Source organism: Trematomus bernacchii, unplaced genomic scaffold (genome assembly GCF_902827165.1).
Source record: "Trematomus bernacchii unplaced genomic scaffold, fTreBer1.1, whole genome shotgun sequence".
In the NCBI taxonomy this organism is placed as follows: domain Eukaryota; kingdom Metazoa; phylum Chordata; class Actinopteri; order Perciformes; family Nototheniidae; genus Trematomus; species Trematomus bernacchii.
In genome coordinates this window covers 12,140,003-12,161,958 of record NW_022987689.1, presented here as the reverse complement: position 1 = coordinate 12,161,958, position 21,956 = coordinate 12,140,003, and the positions used below count along the sequence as shown (strand labels likewise).

General features: G+C 40.1%; 2 protein-coding genes across 3 annotated transcripts; both read right to left on the bottom strand.

Annotated features, from left to right (window-relative positions):
• Window positions 1–329: 329 nt before the first annotated feature.
• casp8 (caspase 8, apoptosis-related cysteine peptidase) lies at window positions 330–10,489 on the bottom strand. 2 transcript variants are annotated; one of them, XM_034138120.1, is made up of 12 exons: window positions 10,328–10,489; window positions 9,374–9,525; window positions 7,692–7,867; window positions 7,459–7,564; window positions 6,062–6,191; window positions 4,789–4,844; window positions 4,638–4,704; window positions 4,434–4,495; window positions 4,225–4,336; window positions 3,819–3,946; window positions 2,324–2,718; window positions 330–717 (listed from the first exon to the last, which is right to left on the bottom strand). In XM_034138120.1, the coding sequence occupies exons 2-12, from the start codon at window positions 9,479–9,481 to the stop codon at window positions 582–584; spliced, it is 1,476 nt and encodes a 491-aa protein (XP_033994011.1). In that variant the 5' UTR covers window positions 9,482–9,525; window positions 10,328–10,489; the 3' UTR covers window positions 330–581. The 2 variants fall into 2 exon arrangements, with proteins under 2 accessions (XP_033994011.1, XP_033994012.1); XM_034138121.1 differs by having other exon boundaries at window positions 9,374–9,522; window positions 10,328–10,481.
• A 345-nt stretch (window positions 10,490–10,834) lies between these two features.
• catip (ciliogenesis associated TTC17 interacting protein) lies at window positions 10,835–14,662 on the bottom strand. Its single transcript, XM_034138064.1, has 9 exons — window positions 14,391–14,662; window positions 13,547–13,732; window positions 13,397–13,452; window positions 13,186–13,272; window positions 12,894–13,061; window positions 12,479–12,603; window positions 11,604–11,680; window positions 11,321–11,388; window positions 10,835–11,162 (listed from the first exon to the last, which is right to left on the bottom strand). Exons 1-9 carry the CDS (start codon window positions 14,494–14,496, stop codon window positions 10,980–10,982), a joined length of 1,056 nt encoding a protein of 351 aa, XP_033993955.1. The 5' UTR covers window positions 14,497–14,662; the 3' UTR covers window positions 10,835–10,979.
• Between the last annotated feature and the right edge of the window lie 7,294 nt (window positions 14,663–21,956).

Here is a 21,956-nt window from a genome sequence, read left to right as displayed (position 1 = left end):
CTGTCACATGTTTACATGCTTTAATGTTCAAAAAGCTCTTTATTTTTCTCATACTGCCTGTGCTGCAGCTCCTTTTCACCCTCCGTCTGAAACCAGAGCCCAGCCTGCTCTGATTGGTTAGCTGGCCGGCTCTGTGGTGATTGGTTAACTGCTTAAAGATGTCCCGCCCCTTAGCCTATCATTACAATGTGTAGGAGCGTTATGTAGTGATGCAATTATGTCACGGAAGTAAACAAAGGAGTCCAATGAAGATGTTCCTTAAAATGGGGATGGAGGGTTTGTTCAACTGGTTATTTTTTAATAACCGAAAAAAATAAACGAAACTTTCCAAATGTCTTATTGTTTATTTTTTCCAGAATAAATGGGAATCATCCAACATTTCCAAAAATACATTTGATATGGCATGATCAAAACACATCCCCTTCTCGAGATAACTTCAAAAACACTGACATTCAAATTCATCCAATCAGCTGTACAGCGAGAATAAAAACACACACAGCCACACAGTCAGACACACAGTTAACCAGTCAGGCCTATGAAAAGTTGGAATATTTTCAGCGTTGTACATTGTCCCGGTCAGCTCACACACACTTGAGGACGAGCTTCTTGGTGAGGGTGTACTTGGGCTCTGGCATCTGTTTGTAGATAAAATATTCTCCTTTGCTGACCTCCCTGTTCACACGTGTCAGCACAGTGAGTATGTCGTCATTATCCGTGCTGCACAGAAAAAAGAGGAAAAATGTCACAAATGATAAATGTTGCTGAAATTGTCGCTATATTCTTATTCAAAAACATCGAATATGGTCCCAAATTTGAGAAAAGAGGAATAGTCTATGTTATTTTGTGGAAAAAGTGAAGTTGCTCCATCAAAAAGTCACAAAATCTCTCTGCCGCATTTTGCTTTTATCGATACACCTAGTTTTCCATTAAGCTGATTGTGGAGATAGATTTGTCTCAATATTAGTTGTGTGAACAGACCAGTAAACACCCAATTCTTAGTCACTATGATACATTTACATAAAAAAATAATGAACATGCTTTACTTGCCGCTTGTTGTTTAAAAACAAAAAGCAGCAGTAACCATGCTCCTACTTTTAAATGTGCAAACATACTACATTACATTACATTACATGTTACTTGTTAGACGCTTTTATCCAAAGCGACTTACATACTCAATACTGTGGACAATCCCCACAGGAGCAATTTGGGGTGAAGTGTCTTGCCCAGGGACACAACGACATGCTGACTGCAGTGGGGTTTCAACCTGTGACCCCCTGATCCCAACACCAAGGCTCTATCCACTGCGCCACACGCCTCCACTCTCTCCTCTACTATTCAACAATTTCAGTGACACACCTAGAATTTCTCTTTTGTGTTAAAAATGCAAATCCACAGACCAAGAATTGAGATCCACAAATGGGGCGAAGCCTGCGAGCTAGTTCAGGCAGTCAACTTGAGCACCAATTATACATTAACACGTGACGCGCCTCGTCCCTCTTACAACCAACCAAACACATTCTCCTGCCGCTCTATTTAAGCTGCCAGATCTGCCTGCCTCCGCCTCGCTAATGCTGCTGCTGCTGCCACTGCTGTGTTCACTTGCTACTGCTGCAAGTCATGTTCAAGTTCCTGCTGTTGTGTTTCATGTTGCTGCTGCTTGCCTGCCCCACCACCACCCCAGCTCCATCCCAGCATCCACCTGTAGGCTCGGGGGATAGTTATCTAATCATCACTCAATGTTCTATGTACATCTGTGTGATGAGGCCCGAGCCTAGACGCCAAACTCAAACTATATGCTGCTTCTAATAAACATATTAAGAAACACGTGAGTTGTGTGACTGAAATGGGGTTTTTGTTCTATAAATAAAAACTGGATTTACACATTTTTATTGTAAATGCTAGAAAAATGATCACATATACTCTTCAATTTACCCGTGAATACATTTAATGTATAGAAATATTTTTGTATCTGTGAAATTTGTTTGTGTATTAGCAGATCTGATTTATATGAGCAAAATATTTCTGGGAGTTTACATTTTAAAAATAGTTTTGCATTGTGGAAGGGGTTTTACATTTACAGATTACACATTACCACAATGATTGTTGATCTGTACACACAATATTGAGACAAATCCATCTGCGTAGCTGAGCCAAGGTCTTTTGCAATATTTACATTTTCTAAAATGTTTGGCAATTCCACTCCACTCTGTTTTTTTTTATTTGAAAACGCACCTACTGAGTGCTTGTCCTTTATGAAAGAGTTTAAGCTAGGGTCCAGCCTGGTTTTAAAGACTTTCAAACTCTGCATGGAGGCATCTCTCACCTGCTACTAGCAGACTTTGTCAGCTGCTTGCACAGCTCCTGGATGTAGATGGAGCCCGTGGTAGTGTTTCGAAACGACTTGCACTCCGGCACGGTGGCCATGCCCAGCAGGAAGTCAGCGTCCCAAGGCACCGTCTCTCCACGCAGGGGACCAGCGTCTTCCTCTAGGCGGCTCTCTCCCTCCTCCTGCTCCTGTTTTGCCTTTGGGGGACAGGGCATGGATCCTCTCTGGTAGCCGCTCCCCTGACACGCTTGAATGAACAACAGTTTGGGCTTCCCGGCCAAGGTGGGAGCTATCCTGCTGGAGAAGGGCTGGGACAGCTCTCGCAGGAACACCGGCTTCCCGTCAGTCCCAAGCACGCATTCTTTTTCTCCATGGGAAAGCACGCATATCACCTGAGATTAGAAGCAGACATGTTTTCAGAAAACTGTTTCTTGATTTAACTTGGATTTAGATATGATTCCCTATGACACTACAAATACATTTTTTTGACAGGACTATTGTTTTAAAGGACTAGTTCAACATTTTGTAAAATACACTCTTTGCTTTTATGCTGAAAGTTAAATGAGAAGATTCATACCACTCTCACGTCCACATCGTAAGTTACATTTGAGACTTTTCAAAACCTTTTTTATAACACATAAAATGCGTTTTTAAAACGGTTTTACGATTGTCGGCCAAAGTATGAAGAAAAATTATTACGGACAATATGTTCAGGAATTTATTATTATTACATTGAATATTTTAGTTTGTGCAGACATGCATATGTTTGTATATGTATCTATGTATATGTATGCAGGCCTCCTCTGTATAGGCCCTGTCCTGTACATGTGTGATTATTGTACTGTGTGTAATAACAACTGAGCGAACAACTGAATTTCCCCTTGGGGATAAATAAAGGGTCTTCTTAATAAAATCTGAGTTTCACCACAAAATGAATATTTATTATTTTCTTTCCTACCTGTAATTCTATTTATGAAACTCAATTGTCTTGCCTTTATAATATAATGGAAACTAGATTGCACTCGGCTTGTGGAGCTCAAAGAGTGAAAAAACAACAGCAATGTCTTTTTTAAGAAATCATGAACTGATAATAGTCCTCTAACCGTGTTGTGAGAATTTTCATCTAGGAACTGTACTCTTTCGATCTAAGGTCAAGAGACTTTTCAAGAGATGCATGTCAATTTATAGCAAGCAGCTAGCTAGTTAGCTTGTGTTTGCTAAAATACTGAATATGCCAGCCTGGTTCTGCCCACATATTATATCTTGGTTGCCTGTACAATAACCAAAGTGTAAGAATTACAAGTTGTAGTTTTAGGTGCCGGACTTATTCTTGCTTTTGGATGTAACTTTATCTTTTCCATAAAGATATAAAATAAGTATTGATCTTCTCATTTAACATTCCAACTGTAAAGCTATTCCTTTAAACAATATAAAATAAAGTACACATAGCAGTCACTGAATGTATGGTCTTAAGGTGTGTGGGGCTGCTCACCAAAGCATCCTCATCCAAAAAACTCCTCCTGCACAGTTTTTGTAGTTCCAGTTTCATATCACCTGCTGTCAAGTTGTCGCGCACCAGCACAGTGAAGCCGAGAGCGGTGAACACTGTGCGCAGAGCCCCTGTGTCACATGAAAGAGACAAATTAAATCATACGAGTGGATTGTTATTATTTTATACTTTACATTTTATTTATACATTATGTTACAGAAGTAAACAGAGGGCTACAATCGAGTTTCCGGCAGGGTGTGAGTGAACTTTTGGATTTTAGCCTTTGCAGCCATTTACATACACAAAACCCTTTACAAAATACAACAGGAAAGGAGAAACCCGAAAAGGGCCTCTTGAACACTGAATTGAAAATCAGACCACATGTTTTTTCAAATACAATGGTACATACCCACATCCGCCTGCGTCCCATTTCGTTTTGACATCACTGTTCCCGGGAAGTCCTCATTATTGATGACCACACACAAACCACGTGGCACATGAGTCAGGGCGTAGTAATCTGTCTAAGGGACACAAGCAGATCCACATAGACAAATTATAAACGATGTTGTTAAAAAGAACAAAGGAGGGAGGGGTATTTTGGTTTGGGGGAATGGTTACCTGATCGGGAAGAGAGGAGGAGGTTTTTGGTTCTGCATCGGTGCAAACACTCGCTTCTCCATCTGAAAAACAAAAACAGTGGACTCTTGTATTTGTACGATAACAATTACATTGAATATCTGTAGAAGCAAAAAGTTGGAAGTCTTTCGGGGTAATTATTAAATGGCTGTGAGTTTGTAATACAGTGAAAAATAACAGACTTACCGCTGGGCTGAGTCTCAGATATCGACACATCGACAGGTTGTGTTGGCTGGGTGGTGGGTTGGACCCCCTGTTGGAAGAAAACAGAGTTCCAGTCCTCAGTAAACTGGCTCAATAAAGGAATAACTGTATACAAACACAATTGAATACACACCTGGTTATCCATGCTGAGATGAGAAGATAATCTGCGAGGAAGCGGCTGGGTTACCCCTAAAGTGAGCACAATCATATCATGGATATTATTATCTTGGAAGTAGTGGTATCAATTGAATCAAAAATGCGTTAATCAGAATAATGATTGTTATTAATCATGATTATTGGCAAGTTTCAAATACTAGTATTTACTAACTGGTAATAGACATCAGAGGTTCCACTTTATAACATGATTTCTAAATTATTGGCATAAAGTTGAACATTTTTCAAATTGACAAAGTACGTTGTCGTTGACACCCCTGGTTGGAAGGCGAGAGGTCCACTTCTGACTACACTGCCAACACTTTATCTTTTAAAACGGCAGTAAAAGTCTGCTGTACGCCAAAACCTGTATTGCATTGTTTTGGAAAAAGGCTCAAAGCCCAAGCATCACTCATTGGTTGGGACAGATGCTGTCTCCCATTGGAGAATATATCCTATGTATTAAGTTCTAGACGGCAAATGTTTGAGAATTGATGGAGGCCTTTCATTGATTATGCAAAGGATCTACATGTATCTGATGTTCAAGAGGATGAATAGATGCCGTGCTGGTGCAGTTGACGAGACGGTGTAGTAGTGTGTCTTTTTTTTTATGGATACTTCTTTCGAATAATTATCTTGTATTATACAGACGAAGCATGTTTGTTTTTACATTGTTGTATGAACAAAATCCCAGTAAAAACATTGTGGGGGGAAAATGATCAAAAGCCAAAGAGTTGTTTTCTTAAAGAGAACAGCCTGTGTTGACTCCACGTGCAGCCAACCACTGACTGACAGTGGTAAACATGTTACAACCCCTATCAATGAAGCACTGTTTCATATCTCCCTTCTTTTTATTTCATTTTGACAGTTATTTTCCTGATATGGGCATTGCATCTTTAGTGAACTCAGAAACTTGTCTTAGTTTTCTGCTGATGCCACATTTTTCCATGTATTTTAGGAAAACTCCCCAATTTCTTTGCATTTCACTACAGTCTGTGTGCTGCATGCTATGGTTGCAGGAAGATAGCGCAGAGCACACAACCTGCCTCTGCCTGACCTTCTCTCAAAACACACTTCTTGGCTCATCTAAAGATGTCACATGCCTGTCTTCTTTTATAAATTACTTTATCTGTATAAATTGTAGAACAAACACAATTCGTTTTTTTATAAGTTTAAACTATAAAAGCACAAAGGAAAGTTGGGTTGAACATTTCAAATTTAAATGTGTATGTGCTTGTGTGTGGGTTTCATACCTTCCACATAGCGCTGTGTGATTGCAGCCAGTTGTTGATCTATCTCCTGCAGTATCTCATGCAGGTCACGGAGATTGGTGTTTGACAGAAAACCAGTCTTTTCCATTTCAGCAAACACATCCAGTGCTGTCTGCAATTAACAGAGGAGAAATCCTGAAATGATTATTATGACTTCAGTAAAAGTATTGTTGCAGTGCACAAAAACAATCAAACTATATAAATACACAGTAAAATGTTCAAAGAAGTCAGTATTCATGTCCATGAATGCACGGTGATAGTAGGAATAGCTTGATACTACTTTTTAGTTTCCCATATTTGCTGATACCCAGACCAATCAGTTTCAAATGTTTTCCATTTCTTTACGAACTAAACTGTTCCTTATTGATGCATTAAACCTAGCCATCTAGAAAACGTCATGCTTTAGTAATTTTCTACTTTTACCACCTGGTGGATCGATGAGCCATTGTAACTGGTTTCCATATCATTTATCAAGGGGGCGTAACAAGTCTGACACGTATTCACTGTCATCCTGGGAGTTTCCCTTTCATCGAGGGCCTGCTACATACCTGCCACGGCCCTGCCCGAAATGACGCGCTACATCTGTAATTGTGAAACAATTATTCCTACTCCCCCAAAGCAAGAAATACAGACTAGTTATGAAATACGGCTTTTTATTTATTTAAACTCTTTCACACCCAGAACTTCGAGTAGTGAGCAACATTGAAAACACAAATGTTAAGAGCAACATTGTGCAAATGTGAAAATCTGAGTATTTTTTAATTACTGGCAAATTTTATTCCATATTTTATTGTATGTAAATACTGCTAATAATTGACTATTTTTTATTATTTTTTTATGTTATTATAGTTTTCTTAAAATAATTCTCTATCTTTGTTTTTAATTTTTGTTTAACTTTATGTATGCACCATGACATCAAGTCAAATTCCTCGTATGTGTCAACCTACATGGCAATAAACCTGTTTCTGATTCTGATTCAAAATAGGAATTATATAATATATTTATATGGAATTAAGAAATAACTCCAGTGTAAATAGCAGATCTAACTCAGCAATAGGTGTACCCTATGTCTAGATGACAGTTGTTGATGGATAGTAAGGCTAATGGATTGTATCGGATTTTCTGTGTAGCACACATTATTCAGAGGGCTATCACAACAGCTTTGTCGATGGTTTAGCTTAGTGTCGGAAAATTGTTCCATGCCTATAATTAAGAAATCATGTAATAATAAAGTAAACATCCTCCGTTTTCTCTTTCCAGTTTGTCATGCATTTCTCTATTACAAATGCACGTGTATTTGTTTTATCTCCCCCCAAATAATAGTAAATAGCAGCATTTTAATCTTGTGGTTTATCATGATTATGTGGGTTTGTTCTCACCTTGCATGCCTCAGTTTGTCTTCTGCCCAGCTTGTCACTCAAAAGGAACTTCAACTTTTCAAAGTTTTCCTCAGTCATGTCCGCATAGATTTTGTACAGCGCCACCCTGACAGAAAGAGGATTATAGTGAAATACAAACAAGAAAAACAACAGACATATTTAGGGATACAGACTTTGCCGAACAAACTGTATTTGTAATCCTGTTATTTCCCCCGGTTACAGTAAATATGTACCTGTATTCTGACAGCACAGGACTTGCGTCGGTTTCTTCTGGTCGCCTGCTGTCCGTCTCCAGGCGGTTGAGGAGATCGGCTCGCCGGATAGTTTGGAGCAGCTGACAGAGGAAGGAATAGTCCTCCAGCAGACCTTGTTCTTCGAGTCTCACAAAGAGCCTTTTTGCATCAGTGATCTGTGTTAGAACAACCGAGAAACACAAAAAGAAACTTTGGAGAACTCACAAAAGATGCAACAGCTGAGAAAGTTGTCCAAGCAATGATGGAAGATAAGTTATGACCCAAAGGGAGCTTCTCACAATGTTTATTTTAGTAAAAAGCAAGTGAAGTGGTGTTTGAAGGTAGAGAAATAATTTTCGCCCAAAAATAATAAATGCTTACTGTGTCTCTACTTTCTAATTTGTCTTGAATATGAAGCATTTTGCTTGATGAAGCCGACATTATATTAAAGTCATTATTACTGTTAAAATGAGAAAACTACATATTTGACCATACAACATTTGTTTTGTAGTCAATGTAGCAAATAGTTTACAATTATAAAAAAACGACAAAAGTGTCCATAGTTAGGGGTCAATAAGACAACTTTCCCTCAGAAGCAGGGTTGAGAAAAATGGAGGAAATGCACAGATCCAATACTTAAGTCAAATTACTTATACCACATTGTAAACATTTGAAAGAAAAAGTTGTGCATTGAAAAAGTTACTGAAGTAAAACTATGAAAGTATAATAGGGAAAACTTACTTAAGTCTTCCAGACAAAATTATAAAAGTGCCGGTCAAAGGTCTTCTTTGTTATTTATTAAGCTTTAAAACAAATGAATAACGACTATATATAATAATAAAATACACGGAGCCTGTCCTCTCTTCTTCCTAGTGTCTGTCTCATGCAGCAGCTGATCCAGTAATGAGTGACCCGGCCGACAGTAAAAAATAAACATATTTATAACTAGTTTAGGTAGTTTGAGAGGTAGGCTAATTAAAATAGCTAAGGGTGATGATCTGACTTGAAGTGTGTGACTCCCGCTGCATCACAGCAGGAGGAGCTGCGTGTCTCCGTCCTGTCAGATTAGACTTCACTCGCGTTTATGTCCATATCGAGATAAAGATAAATAATCTGAATTCAGTGTGCAGTTTACTTTTGCGGGGGTGAGCAGCAGAGGTGGGGGGAGACAGGGCTATTGCGTCATCATTATCACAAAATGATCGTATAGAGGCGATCACACGGAGCCGTATGACCCCCCAGAGCGCTCCGTTCCCAGATCTATCCACCTTTGGACCCGTTATCGTTTGCGGGGTCCGTTTCTATGGTTTAGTTACGGCCTCGTGTGGCAAAAAGAGCTATACGCAAGAGAAATATGCAGATAAAACCCGTTTTCGTCCTCGTGGGGCACCAGCCCTTAGTCAATAAATAAAAAAGATATAACAAAAAGTGTATTATTTCCTCAACTTTCGCAATTCTGTATACGTTTTTTTTTGCAATCATCTTAATTTGTAGCGTAAAGAATGCTATCAGACAAATAGAGTGCAGTAAAAATACAATAATTCTCTCTGAAATGTAATAAGTGACAAGTAGAAAGTGGCATGAAAATAAATTACTCAAGTACAGTATCTAAAAATTGTATTTAAGTACAGTACTGTTCTTAGATACATTCCACCTCTGAGTATTAGATATGTTGAGCTCACCCCCTCCAGGCGTTTAATGTGGACCACATCCCGACACAAGAAGCAGAGAGCGGCCACCTCGGAGGAATCCAGCTGCTCATCGATGTGAGAAAGCGTCAGTCTATCCATCCTGATCCACCAGCTGCAGGCCTGCTGCTCAGCTCACTGCACTGCTAGTAAAGACACAGACACAGGAGGGGGTTAATAGTAAAGTGGGCATTTGTAAGAAGAAACAAGGAAAATAATAAATAACATGAGCTTGAAATAATGGCCAATTACCACCTTTATACTAAATGTGGCTGTAATTATAGAGATTCTTATTTTTTACACCATAAACATATCAGAAAGTACATTAAGAACATGTTAGACATGTTTTTTGACTGCTTGACACTCATAAAACTCTTAAAATGTTTACTTGTACGCAGTCAACTTCCTCAGACAGGTAGGCCTACTTTAAACGATAAGACATATTTTAATGTGTATTTGTGTGATATTGGTTTAATAATAATAATACCCCTTTCATCACTTTACATTGTAGCTACTAACATGTATTTATTTCTTACAATTTTATGACTCAAAATAGCTGACAACCTAAATGTAAAACAACTTAAAAAAATAAGGCTGGAAATAAAAAAAGTAGTGTTGTAAAAACAGAATTCCCCTAACTGGACTTTAGCTGCTAAAACCATAAAACTCAGGGTGTATGGCGCAGTGACGTCACGTATTTTGCACCAACCATGATGTTTTTTTTGTTTTTTTTACTTTAAACTAAATAAAATAAGTACTCTTTGACTTAATCCTTGACAGCACCAACTGTAACGCAAAGTCAAACCAGTGTAACTTTGACATAATGTTACAGTCACAGGCACAGCTTGTTTACCGTTTACATATACATAGCTAACATTGAAGTAGGCTACAGGCTGTAACATTAGCAAAACACACACAGCTGAGACAACTTGTGACGTTAACACTTACCACTGTCAGTCTACGTCCTCGAAGCAAAAAGTTACCTTTTCTGTTATTCAGTTTGAAAAAATACTTTTTGACGGAGAAAAAATTCACAAATGAAGTGTAAAGTTGTAGAAGTCGTTTTCGTGTGACGTTCGTGCGCCCGCCGCTCGCTGGTACTTTGGTTTCACTTTCAGAGAAGAGTGCCGGTTTTGTTAAAGAATGGTCACTACCGCTTACAACCTTCAAAAGAAAACCTGTGTTTATTGTCACTAAAGACGCAAACACTGCACTAGCCTACATAATGTGGTCTAAGACTGTGTACACAATGTAAATAGTGCTCTCGTTCTTCTTTACTATTTGGAGAAGGTTAGAACACGACTTTTTATTATGTAATTTTTGTTACACTTTTATTTTGAAAACTCGCTTTCTTGTTTGGCAGCAAGCATTGCTCAGACATGCCTGTACTGCTTCACCTAGGTCAGGGAACCAACACAAAAGCACAAATATTTGAACCAAGTCACTTTATTCACATCACTTAACCTTTTTAAAGCACTATCAGAAAGCAAAACTACTATTCAGGGTAAAAATAGCAAGATAGACAACTTTAAAATTCATCATTGATTTAAAAGCTATAAAAAGGCTGTTTTTATGTGAGCCCCTGGGTTTTCTTTCTGAGTTAGGGGGTTTCCAGGCTTAGTTTTGGAGGACGACGGGAGGCAAAAGGGATGAAGTAATCTCTGGCAAACTGGAAGATGTCATCTGGTTTCCTCAGCAGCAAAAACTGCAGGAAGTCAGATATGAGGGCTCTGATCTCTGGATGCTGTCTCAAGTATGAGGCATGGTCGGCCTTCAGCTCCTCCTGCCCAATCGAGACATGAACACACAGTTATACTCTGCTTCAGTCATAGGATTTATGGGTAAGATGATGATAAAATATATATAAGATGTATGGGAGGAAACAGAATAATTTTCCATTAGCCTTACATAAATGTACTACATGAGAACACTATTGGTTACCTTTCTGTCCAAGAACTTGGAGCACATCTGCATGTCTTCTTCCCAAACCAGAGGAATCTTCGCAAAACCTAACACACACACACACACACACACACACACACACACACACACACACACACACACACACACACACACACACACACACACACACACACACACACACACACACACACACACACACACACACACACACACACACACACACACACACACACACACACACACACTACACGTTACTCTGTTTCTTTGGAGAATAGTGTAACGTGTGTGTTAAAGTGAATACCTTTCTCTATATGTGATGGCAGCTGCAGAAGCTTCATGGTCACCGGCGATCCTACCTGCAATCTGCTGGCCAAGTGCCTGATCAGAGAACATAAACTTTTCAACAAATATCATTTATGAAGTCATATTCATTTTTTCTTCTTTAACAAAGTGAATTACAGAGAATAAACGCATGCACGCGTCGAGGATGCTGTGTATTTTACTGATGGCCGCTCAGTACGCCATACACACACACACACACACACACGTGAAATACAACTAAAAAAACATAGATATAAACAATACAATGAATGTGTTTTCTCTTTCCTGCACTTTTTTTTATTTATGCTTGTTGGTTAAAAGTCACATACAATTCAATGCACTTGTAATTACACCATATATGCATCACTGGTAGCCAAATTACAAACATGATTGATTGCAATTGCCTTTTGTTTTTCATTTCCTACATGCAAATCGCACTACAACACTAAAAATTGTTTAATTTAATTAATCAAGCCATTATAGTTATTTGAAGACCCTATTTTGCTTTTTGGGCTTCTCTCTTTCCAGCAGTGTTTTTAGTGTCTGTAGTTAGATTTTGTTTGTGCATGTAAATGGTTTGCAGAGTTCCCCCCCCCCCGGAACGCCTCGATTAGAATCCTTTGTTTACTTCCGTAACATGGTGACATCACCATGTAACATTCACACTTCCATTGGCTAGCACTCCAACACATTGTACGTGATAGGCTAAGGGGCGGGACCTCTCTAAGCAGTTGACCAATCAAAACTGAGCCGGCCTAACCAATCAGAGCAGACTGACTAACAGTGTAAAATTAACTGTAGTACCCTCTTTGATCCACAGTGTTGGGTATTGGGACCTGTAGTCTTTGAGCTTACCCGTCAGCCAGGAAGTAGCACTGCCAGGTAGTGGGGCTGTCCTCCACAGAGTGAACGATCCTCTCCAGCCCAAATACCTCCACAGTCTCACCCCCAACCTCCAGCTGCTTCCGACCCAGCTTGCTCTGAAGTCAGAGAAACAGTTTGAGTCATATTATGAAAATGCTACGTTCCCAGCTGTGTGCATCACTTTTTAGTGTCCCTTTTAGTTATTAAATGTCCAGTGACACACACAGACAACATAAATATATGCAACATGTAGTTTATTAATACACTGTGTTACTTTACATTTTTTAACAGTGCTCCTAAATGTATTTGTGTTTTTTGACAGTTAGCAACACATGTGCTCCTTGAGAACAAAGCCAGAGTAGAGCAATGAAAATGACAAAGATGTCTTACAGGCATAACAACTTACAAAAGTGTTGTGGATGATGTGTAGACCATGGTTGAAGGAGATGAAGGTCATGTTTTCTGGCACCCTCTTCCTAAGAGCGATCAGGCGCATCAGCAGAAAGTTGGACCCCTCTGTAACCAGCCCTCTAAGGGCAGACATGGGGTAACAAATGCTCTCCTTTGTCGTCTCCTGGACACACACACACAAAATAATGACACTTTACAGTAATGGCATGAGGGATGATTGAACCCTAATAATGTGTTGTTTAATCAATGTTATGGACACTTGATTTCTACTCTATAGTTTTACTCACCCCTCCTACAGTGGTAACTTTATCAATCACCATCTGTCCGTCATGCAGCACCATGTGACACCTCCTGTCCAAACTGTGGTCCTCAAGCTGGAAACGGGGTTCAATGTTTTAAAAGATAAAAACAGACAGAGAGTTAAGGCAGTCAAGCACCATGGTACAGAGTTCTCACTTCTATGTGTGTTAAAATAAAAATAAATGTGCAATGACCCACCTTAATGTACTCATGGAAATCTTCCTCCAGCACCTCCAGGTCTGTGGTTAGGTAGGCTTAAACAGACAGGACGACGGACATTAAAATAAGGTATACTGACACATCTGTAAAAAGACAAGACAACGGATGTCCACCTCTGCCCGACCTCACCTGTCACTGTTGTGCCACAGGGGGAGTCATCGATGGCTCCCTGGCTCTGAGCATGCAGCAGCACACAGGGCTGATGGTGTCTACGGGCAAACTCCACCGTCACACTGAACTTCCCCAGGTCTCTGCCGCTCTCCGACACAGTCACCAGAGAGTCTGGGAACACACACTTCAGCAGCTCTGCAGGCTCTGAGAGAAGTGGGGGAGATTTAAGTTTTAACATGAGACCAGTGGACAGTTTGAAATATGTCTCGAGCTGAGGCGGAAGAAGTATTCAGATTATTTAGGAAAAGTATACTAACACCACACTGTGATTACTCAATTTCAAGAAAAAGTCCTGCATCAGGAATATTACTTAAATTAAAGTATTTAAGTGCAATCAGGAAAATGTACTCAAAGTAAAAGGAGTAAAAGGACTCAAAGCAGCAAATCTTTACATTGAGTAAGCTGGAACTGTGAACTATTTTTGAACAAAAATCTGCTGAGCAAAATTGCTGCCAATAAAATGTCCATTAACCCACTCATGTTTATTGCGTGTCAAAATCAGAATGTATTAAGTAACTATAAATCTGTAAAATAAATGGAGTGGGTTAAAAAGTAAAAAATTGGCTTCCAAATATAGTAGAGTAAAAGTACAAAGTAGTAGGCCTATAATATAATGTAAAATACTCTAGTAAATTACCAGTACCTTCATTTTTTACTGAAGTAGGCTACAGTACTTGAGTACATTAGTTACATTACACCTCTGATTAATGGCGTATTGCTCTTTTGAGATAATTGGCAATTCTGAGGTGGTGCCAAAATCAGGTGGTGCATACTAAGTTGACGCACACGACATTAAACTCACCGATGCTGGACAGGAAGGTGAGAGCTGAGTCAGAGGCTGCTAGCTTGTCTCCCTCGATCCTCGCTAAGACTCCGGCGAGAGGCTCGTCTTCCAGCGGGGCTTCCATCTTTAACGCTGTTTGTATTTAATGTCAGATACTAACGGTAGTAAAAACAAAAAAGTGTCACCGTAGCTGGAACAGCGTTGTAAGACTCACTTATGAGAGACAGACTGGTTGTTTTTCGTAGTTTTTATGACACAGTCTTTTTAATGTTAGTGCTGTGCAGCTTTTGTTCCCGATACACGGAAGAGAGGACTAACACATTTGAGTTGTCAGGGCAACAACGCCACAGTACCGTAATAACGGGTGAATATTGTGCAACCGAATTCTCTTCAGAGCAAGTGCACACACAAACAGTGGCGGTTCTAGACCAATTGTACTGGGGGGGCCCAGGCTGGGGCCAGTTCTTTTATGAAAAGGGCACAATAAACGCGGGATAAAATAAACATAAAATATAGTAATTGGTATTTGTTTATGTACAGGTATTTAATTCAGTAACTTGAGTTACAGTTCTTTGTTTCAGTATTTTTTTTTCATGTAGGCCTACAGCATTTGTTTTAGTAACTTTAAGTGACAGTTCTTTGTTTCAGTAACAACCTTGTTTCAGTAGTTTTATTTTTTCCTTTACAGTAGGCCTATGGTGTAACTAAGTAACAATATTATTAAATGACATTAAAAGTATTTGCTGCTACACTGAATGTAATGAAAAACTCAATCGATCCAGGTCACTGCATTCTAGGCTGAAGTTTTCTCTTCTTTCAGGTCACATTCACACCAGCCTTATACACGTATAGTCCGGTTGAATCGAACCCTGGTGCGTTTAGCCGCTTGGTGCGGTTCGTTTGGGTCGGTGTGAACGCAGCCCGAGACCTCTGAAGTGAACTAAACAACCGGACTCTGGTCCGCCTAAAAGAGGTGGTCTCGGACCGCTTGCAAGTGAACTCTGGAGCGGTTCATCTCTGGTGTGAACGCAGTCCGCACCGAAAGATAGGAAGCGTAGTATTTACGAGTCACAAGAATGCGGATGTCTTCAAAATCTTTAGCGAAAGAGTCTTTCAAGACATCCACGGTTGTTTAGTCAAAGAGTGAAGCAGAATTAAGTGTTGAACAGTGTCGTGTAAAGTGAAAATGCTCCGTCAACTATACATAAAAGTAAGAGCCACCTGTCGGTGAAACGCCCCTTACTGCAGAACGTCTCATTATATGTGTTATAATGTTTTTTAACGGACGTTGTCTGATTATATAATCATATGCGCGGGCCGCTAGAGTCTGTTGATCTCCAGATTAACAGCAGCATGTCACCTGCCGATGCTCCATGGCGGAGGCTGCGGTAGAAATTGCCGGGATTTGCGGTTTTACCCCTTTAATGTCTGACCAATGGTTGAACAGCATTTATGTGCACATGACTTGTGTTTAAAGTTTATAGTCCGTTTGAGTTTTGCCCGTGTGAACCATAGACTGTATAAATGGACGTAGTGTCCGTGACGTCACCCATAGGATTCTGCAGAGTTGCAGAGAAGCCCTTAGTAGGCGGAGTCGGCCACTAACGGCTCGACAGTGACGTCAGAGTCTAACTCCCGCCTGCTCCAGCCTGCTCCAAATAAGGGCAAAGAGGCGGAGCCGAGGCGGGACCTGCTGCCTCCGAACTGGAAGTAAACAGAGCTAGCTCAGGCTAAGAAGCTAAGCTAACATGAAATACATGCATACCAAGTTACTGTGTGGCACTTTGGTTTTGATAAAACAGTGTAGTTCCCCTATATAAACGTTACATTCATAATCAAACGAGACAATCTGCAAGAGAATTAGCTATTTTTTGTTATTCTTAATGCTTGTCATCACGTTAATAAAATAAAAGAAGTACCGATACATAGCAGAACAATTGTGGCGATGTTCAGCTTAATAAGCCTTGTTCAACATAATTTATTTAGCTAATACTACAGCGGGCTGCAGGCGAACCAAGTCCGCGTTTCGCTGCATTCCTTGATCTCCAGTTATAACGCCGGACTCCACCGCCCGGAGCTAACGGAGCCGCAGGGGGCTCCGGGACGCCGGCTGGAGCTGGACGCCGGCTGGAGCTAGCCCCCTGCGGCTCCGTTAGCTCCGGCGGCCACCACTGGGATAATTGGGTCCCCTTTTAACATTTGCTCCCGTTTAGCATTATGGGCGTCATAGTATACTATAAAAGTCTTACCCAAGGATGAATCATGAACTAAACTGTAATATACATGTAAAAAGGGTTACGTCATTAGCTGGCTAATAAGCTACATAACAAGCTAAGCTAACAAGCACACAAACACCTGCTAACGGGGTTAACATGTATAATATTATCATTTTAGACTTCTTGGAAGTTCTGTTAGTACATTCAAGCGCACAGCACGACATTTTAATTGTCTGGTATTTGTAACAATATTCCCTAAAAGGCACAATCACCACAAACACGGCTAAAGGGTCAAGTACAGTAACTACAACTAACTAACGTTGTAGCCTAGCTGAGTGGACAAGTTGCTGTTAGCTGACAGTGAGGCACATACCTGTCCATCAAAGTGACCACGCCCTAATTTATGCAAAAACTTTAAGATCTAATATAAATAAAAGGGTTGTGTTAGAAAACAATTCACTCACAGATTCATAATCATGAAGGTGGAATCTAACTATATCCATAATAATATGTATTGTATCCAGGGGTAGAAACATGTTTTTTTCTGCTGTAAAATTGGGCATTTTAACATGGGGGTCTATGGAAATTGCTCCTTTCTGCAGTCATCGCCTATTGGCCAATATATGAACTGCAGTTTGTGGCTCTTCCCCAGAGTTTGCCGCCTGGTGCGCACCTGAAAACGGACTATTAGGTGTGAATGTGACCTCACATTACTGCAACAATTTCCTGCGTTTTTTGCAAGAGGCAAACTCTGGGGCAGAGCCGGGAGGCCAATAAGGAAGTGCCTCAAACTGCAGTTCATCTAGTGGCCAGTAGGAGCAGTCTGCAGAAGGGTGCAATTTCCATAGACATGTTAAAATGCAGAAATAAACATGTTTACATCGTGGTTCAAAAAACCATATTCTCTGTATAGTTAGATTCCCCCTTCATGACTATGGATTGGGGGGTGAATTTTTTCTCAACTCATCTGTTTAATTAATATTCAGTCTTAAAGTTATGCATAGATTAGGGCGTGGTCACAGTGAGTGACAGCTCTGTCCAGTGACTGCTGCTGTAAGCTTCTTGTCTCTCTGCTAGCAGCTCCGTGATGCTACAGGGACTCTGCCTGCTCAGTTCATCCGGGGGACATAACTTGAACTCGGCCGCGTTTGTTTGTTTGTTCTTCATGCTTATATCGGACTATTGTGACTCCCTCTGCGGTTTAAAGGGCCCATGTCATGGCCATTTCCACTGATCATAATTACATTGTTGAGGTATACTAAAATAGATTTATACTGTGCAATTTTCCAAACTCACATTGGTTTCGCATACAGCATCTCTGTCAAGTATGTGTATTCAGCAGTATTCACTCTCTCCACTAAACGACTCGTTGGAGCTCTTGCCCCCCCCCTCCCTGTGAGCCTAGTGTGCTCCGATTGGTCAGCTCGGCCACTCTGTTCTGATTAGTCAACCACCAGAGAGGCTCCGCCCGCTTTTTTCGGCTCGCTCTCAGCGGAACATCAGTCTTATAATGGCGTCGGTACAGCCGTATATTTTATACGCTAACTAACCGAACTGTACCTACAACTGTTGTTATAGAAGAGTGTGACGGCCCCAGGGCCTTTGTGCAGGTGTGTTGCAGGTCTTACGATGGGGTGGAGCTGAAGAGGCTAATCAGCGCGATCACGGACACCTCCGGAGCCGAGGTGCTATTAAGCCCAGCTGCCCGGAGTCACACGGCGGCCCGTCTCTCTCCAAAGCGGCTCGGCGATCCTCTCCCCTCGACCACCTATCTCTGCATTTACCACAATAAATGTGCCGTGGTTTTTTAAACTCGTGTATGTCTCCTTGTCTTTCCGTTGTGGCCTACGAGCCGGTCATAACAAAGAGTAAGTTATTTTTACCTGTAATAAACTACTACTGTTTGATGAGAAATCAAATCATGGTTTGCTATATATGAATGATACGTTATAGGAGCAAATAATTCAGGGAAGAAAGGATAGGCCTACTAAGTATTTCCATTAAACTTTATTTTTAGAAATGTACAAAATGAACATAAATATACATATATACACGGTATATCATCCATTCCTCCCCGCATCTTGCCTGGGCGCAGCCGGTGCTTTTTAGGACGAGGCCTCAGTGTGGTAGTCCCGTCCCCGTCATGTATTGTCCGCCAGGATCTGGCTGGACGAAATCAAATGCAAATCACAAAATATTAGAGAAACTTAGTTGTTTTAGATTCGTTAGTAGTAGTTGTGGTAGGAGTGTGGATCTATCTATCTAATGAACAGCTTGCCAGCTAATATGCTAACCTAGCTTTCTTGTTTACTTTGGTAGCTAACACGATATGAACGCTGGCTCGGAGGAACGGCAACTATAATGTAGTGTAATAAAACTACTATGAACAAAAGCTAGTGGTTCATATTAGGCTAGCAATAACGTGTTTATAATTGCAATCTTATACGGGTATTCTGCTACGTTCGGTCATACATTGTAACTTGCATGAATACATTGTTTTGCGCTAGCATGTATAGCTAGCCTCGTTAGCTATACATGCAGTATGTACATGTACTGTCACAATGTACGGTAAATCACCCGGAGTATACTGTATGAGTATTCCGTGTGTGTGACTGCAGACATTCTCCTGCCATGACAAACATGTAAGGCCATCTGCTGACATTGTAGTTGATATATTTAAACGCTAGCAACGTAGCATAACACAAATGTTTTTCCGAGCAAACCCATGTCTAGCTCCGTTGGTTAGATCGGTAGCATACACGCTACGCCAGCTATAATGTAATTACATTTCGCGACTGACCGCACGGCAAATCACCCGGAGTATACTGTCAATAGGTATTTTGTGTGTGAATGCAGACATTCTCCTGCTATGAGATACATGTATGCAAGGCCATCTGCTAATATTAGAGTTGATATATGGAAATGCTAGCAACTTAGTTAGCACAGTTAGCACTGTGTCAATGGCTTAGCAGTCCGACACAGTTTACACATTTAAACAGTCTTGTTTGATAAATACACAAATAACAATGCAAACTTACAGGTTGTGTACCCGAATCTTCCCCTGCACCAAACGGTCCAAACAAACTAGGAATAGCATCGTCCTTCAGTTTCAAATGCTGTGCATATCCGGCCTCAAACTGGGCACTGTTTTGGAAGCTTTCGTCTGTGAAATGCCGGTTCTTCGAACCTCTGAAGGAACAGTGTTAAAAAGACATTTCAACCACTGACTTCGTCGTGGTTCTTCCGTCGGTAGGACAAACAGCTCAGATTTCTCCTCACATTTCAGGAAACAGGTCCTTGGCAGTGGCATGACTGGATCGATTGTGAACTGAACCAGAGCTTCCAACAGTAAATGTTAGGCTGGCAGAGGGTGCGGCCAGCGCAGCTGGGTGTGGCCATAGCTCTTCGGGATTGGTCCATTTCATTCCGGGTACCGCATGACATCATGCGGTACCCGGAAAAATCAAATGGGCAGTGACGTATCTCCAACGAGGCGTTTTGGGGAGGTATTTTCTGTGTTAGAGTTTTACTCGCTACAGGGTGTACTTTGAGGGTTTTGACTCTGCACACCGTTTACATGCATAAAAACCTTCATAACACACAAGGGGACGGGTAATAACCGGAAAAGCATGACATGGGAGCTTTAAACAGACGGTGCATGAATGCGGTTTTGCGGTAAGTGAAATTTGAGTACTTTGTTTATGTGTTTATGATTTTAATCAGCTACGTAATGAATGTTAAGGCTTGGGTTTGCGTGTAAGCGAGTGGTAGCTAGCTACATCTGTGCTAACGATGCTAATCGTAGCCTCCAAGTTAAAACGAAATAGAGAAGTGTTAAGCGTTAAGTGGGATAATACTGTAGAACAAACGGCTTCTGTTTGAGGTTGGTAAAATAAGGTCATCCTTGTAATTTAAATTCGCTATGCTCGAGTATGTAGACAAGCTAACGTCAAACTAGTGTTGAATAGCAGCGTAGTGTATGTGAAATCAACCTCACAATAAGATGTGTGTATATTACAATTATTAATGTCATATTTCAAGATGATTACTTAGATATTACAATAAGGTTTGTTGAGCTGGAGTTCATTATTGAGCTTACACGTTAACGTCACAGTCATATCTGAAGAACAAACCCAAACCTTGTTGTTTTTATTAATTGTATTACCAAATTAGTATCAAATAAATAGTAAGCATTGGTAATACCAATGCTTACTATTTATTTGATTTTCATTACACTTGTGAAACCGACTAATTGTGGCTGTAGAACGTGAACATGTAACTTAATGCCTGCATTTAAGGACGATGAATAGCCTAGTCAATGCTTTAGGGATGATTTGTTAAAAATATTAGATCAGACTGTGTGCTTCAGTTACAATTAAGCTTATTCATTGCATTTCATTTGTTCTTCCAAAGTTACAGTAAAATAAAAAGGACACTGACTCGGACAATACACAATCCAACATGTTCAACAGAAGAGAATAAGTTATATTGTTTGTACACATGGTACTTTACATATATCTGTTTGTTTAAAGTGTCCAGGTGATGCAGACAGGCTGGACCAGAGAGTGAGAGACAGAACTGGACTCCTCACAGCAGTGAACTTCAGCACAGGTACAAAGACTCTTTTTTTCATACTGTACAAAGAATCAAGAAAGATATTGGTTTAAATAAATGAAGTATTGACTGTAATACACTGATATACATTCCATTAAATAATACTAAATACTAGATCACCTACACATCAGTGAAGTTGAGGGTTTTTTCCATGCAAAAGGTTACATTTAGATGTTAACAAGCAATATGACTTTGTCAGCTTTCTAATTTAATGTATTGAAGGCAAAGATATTTAACACATAGTGAGAACTGCTACTATTTATCTCTTAATATTGTCTGTAAAAAACGTGGTAAAAGTTATTCTTTCAGTGAGACAACAGAGCAAGCTTCTACAGTTGCACTAAGTTTTGATAACAGTTCAATATTATTTAGAAAATAAAATATATTTCAATGTTGATGAATGTCATACTGTTCCTTCATAATCTGATTGTCTTTGTAGCTCACTGTTGAAATAAAAAAAAACATTACAATTACAAAATAATTATATCTACAGCCCCTAAACACAAACACACCTCTTTCATAAATAACACACTTGTTCTGCAATAATATGTTTTATGTTTCCTGTAATTTTTGTTAGGAAAGGACATGCCTGAAAGACACGACTCAACATTTTCTCCTTCTCTGAGGGTGAAGAAGAACATCCGAGAGGAAAATTAAAAGCTGATGTTATGAGATTTTAAGACCAGTACAGGACATTCACTAAGAAACTACACTTTTATTGTGAAAACAAAGATCTGCACACCGAATATTTTTG

What these genes read in the sequence shown, in the direction of transcription:
- casp8 (XM_034138120.1), bottom strand. Translation starts at nt 9,481, where the DNA reads ATGGATAGACTGACGCTTTCTCACATCGATGAGCAGCTGGATTCCTCC. An exon ending in TGGGACGCAGGCGGATGTGG is followed by an intron (nt 3,947 to 4,224) that starts GTATGTACCATT and finishes CATGTGACACAG; the next exon opens with GGGCTCTGCGCACAGTGTTC. An exon ending in TTTTGGATGAGGATGCTTTG is followed by an intron (nt 2,719 to 3,818) that starts GTGAGCAGCCCC and finishes TTCTAATCTCAG; the next exon opens with GTGATATGCGTGCTTTCCCA.
- catip (XM_034138064.1), bottom strand. Translation starts at nt 14,496, where the DNA reads ATGGAAGCCCCGCTGGAAGACGAGCCTCTCGCCGGAGTCTTAGCGAGG. An exon ending in ACATCATCCACAACACTTTT is followed by an intron (nt 12,604 to 12,893) that starts GTAAGTTGTTAT and finishes CTCTGACTTCAG; the next exon opens with AGCAAGCTGGGTCGGAAGCA. An exon ending in CCAAGTTCTTGGACAGAAAG is followed by an intron (nt 11,163 to 11,320) that starts GTAACCAATAGT and finishes TCGATTGGGCAG; the next exon opens with GAGGAGCTGAAGGCCGACCA.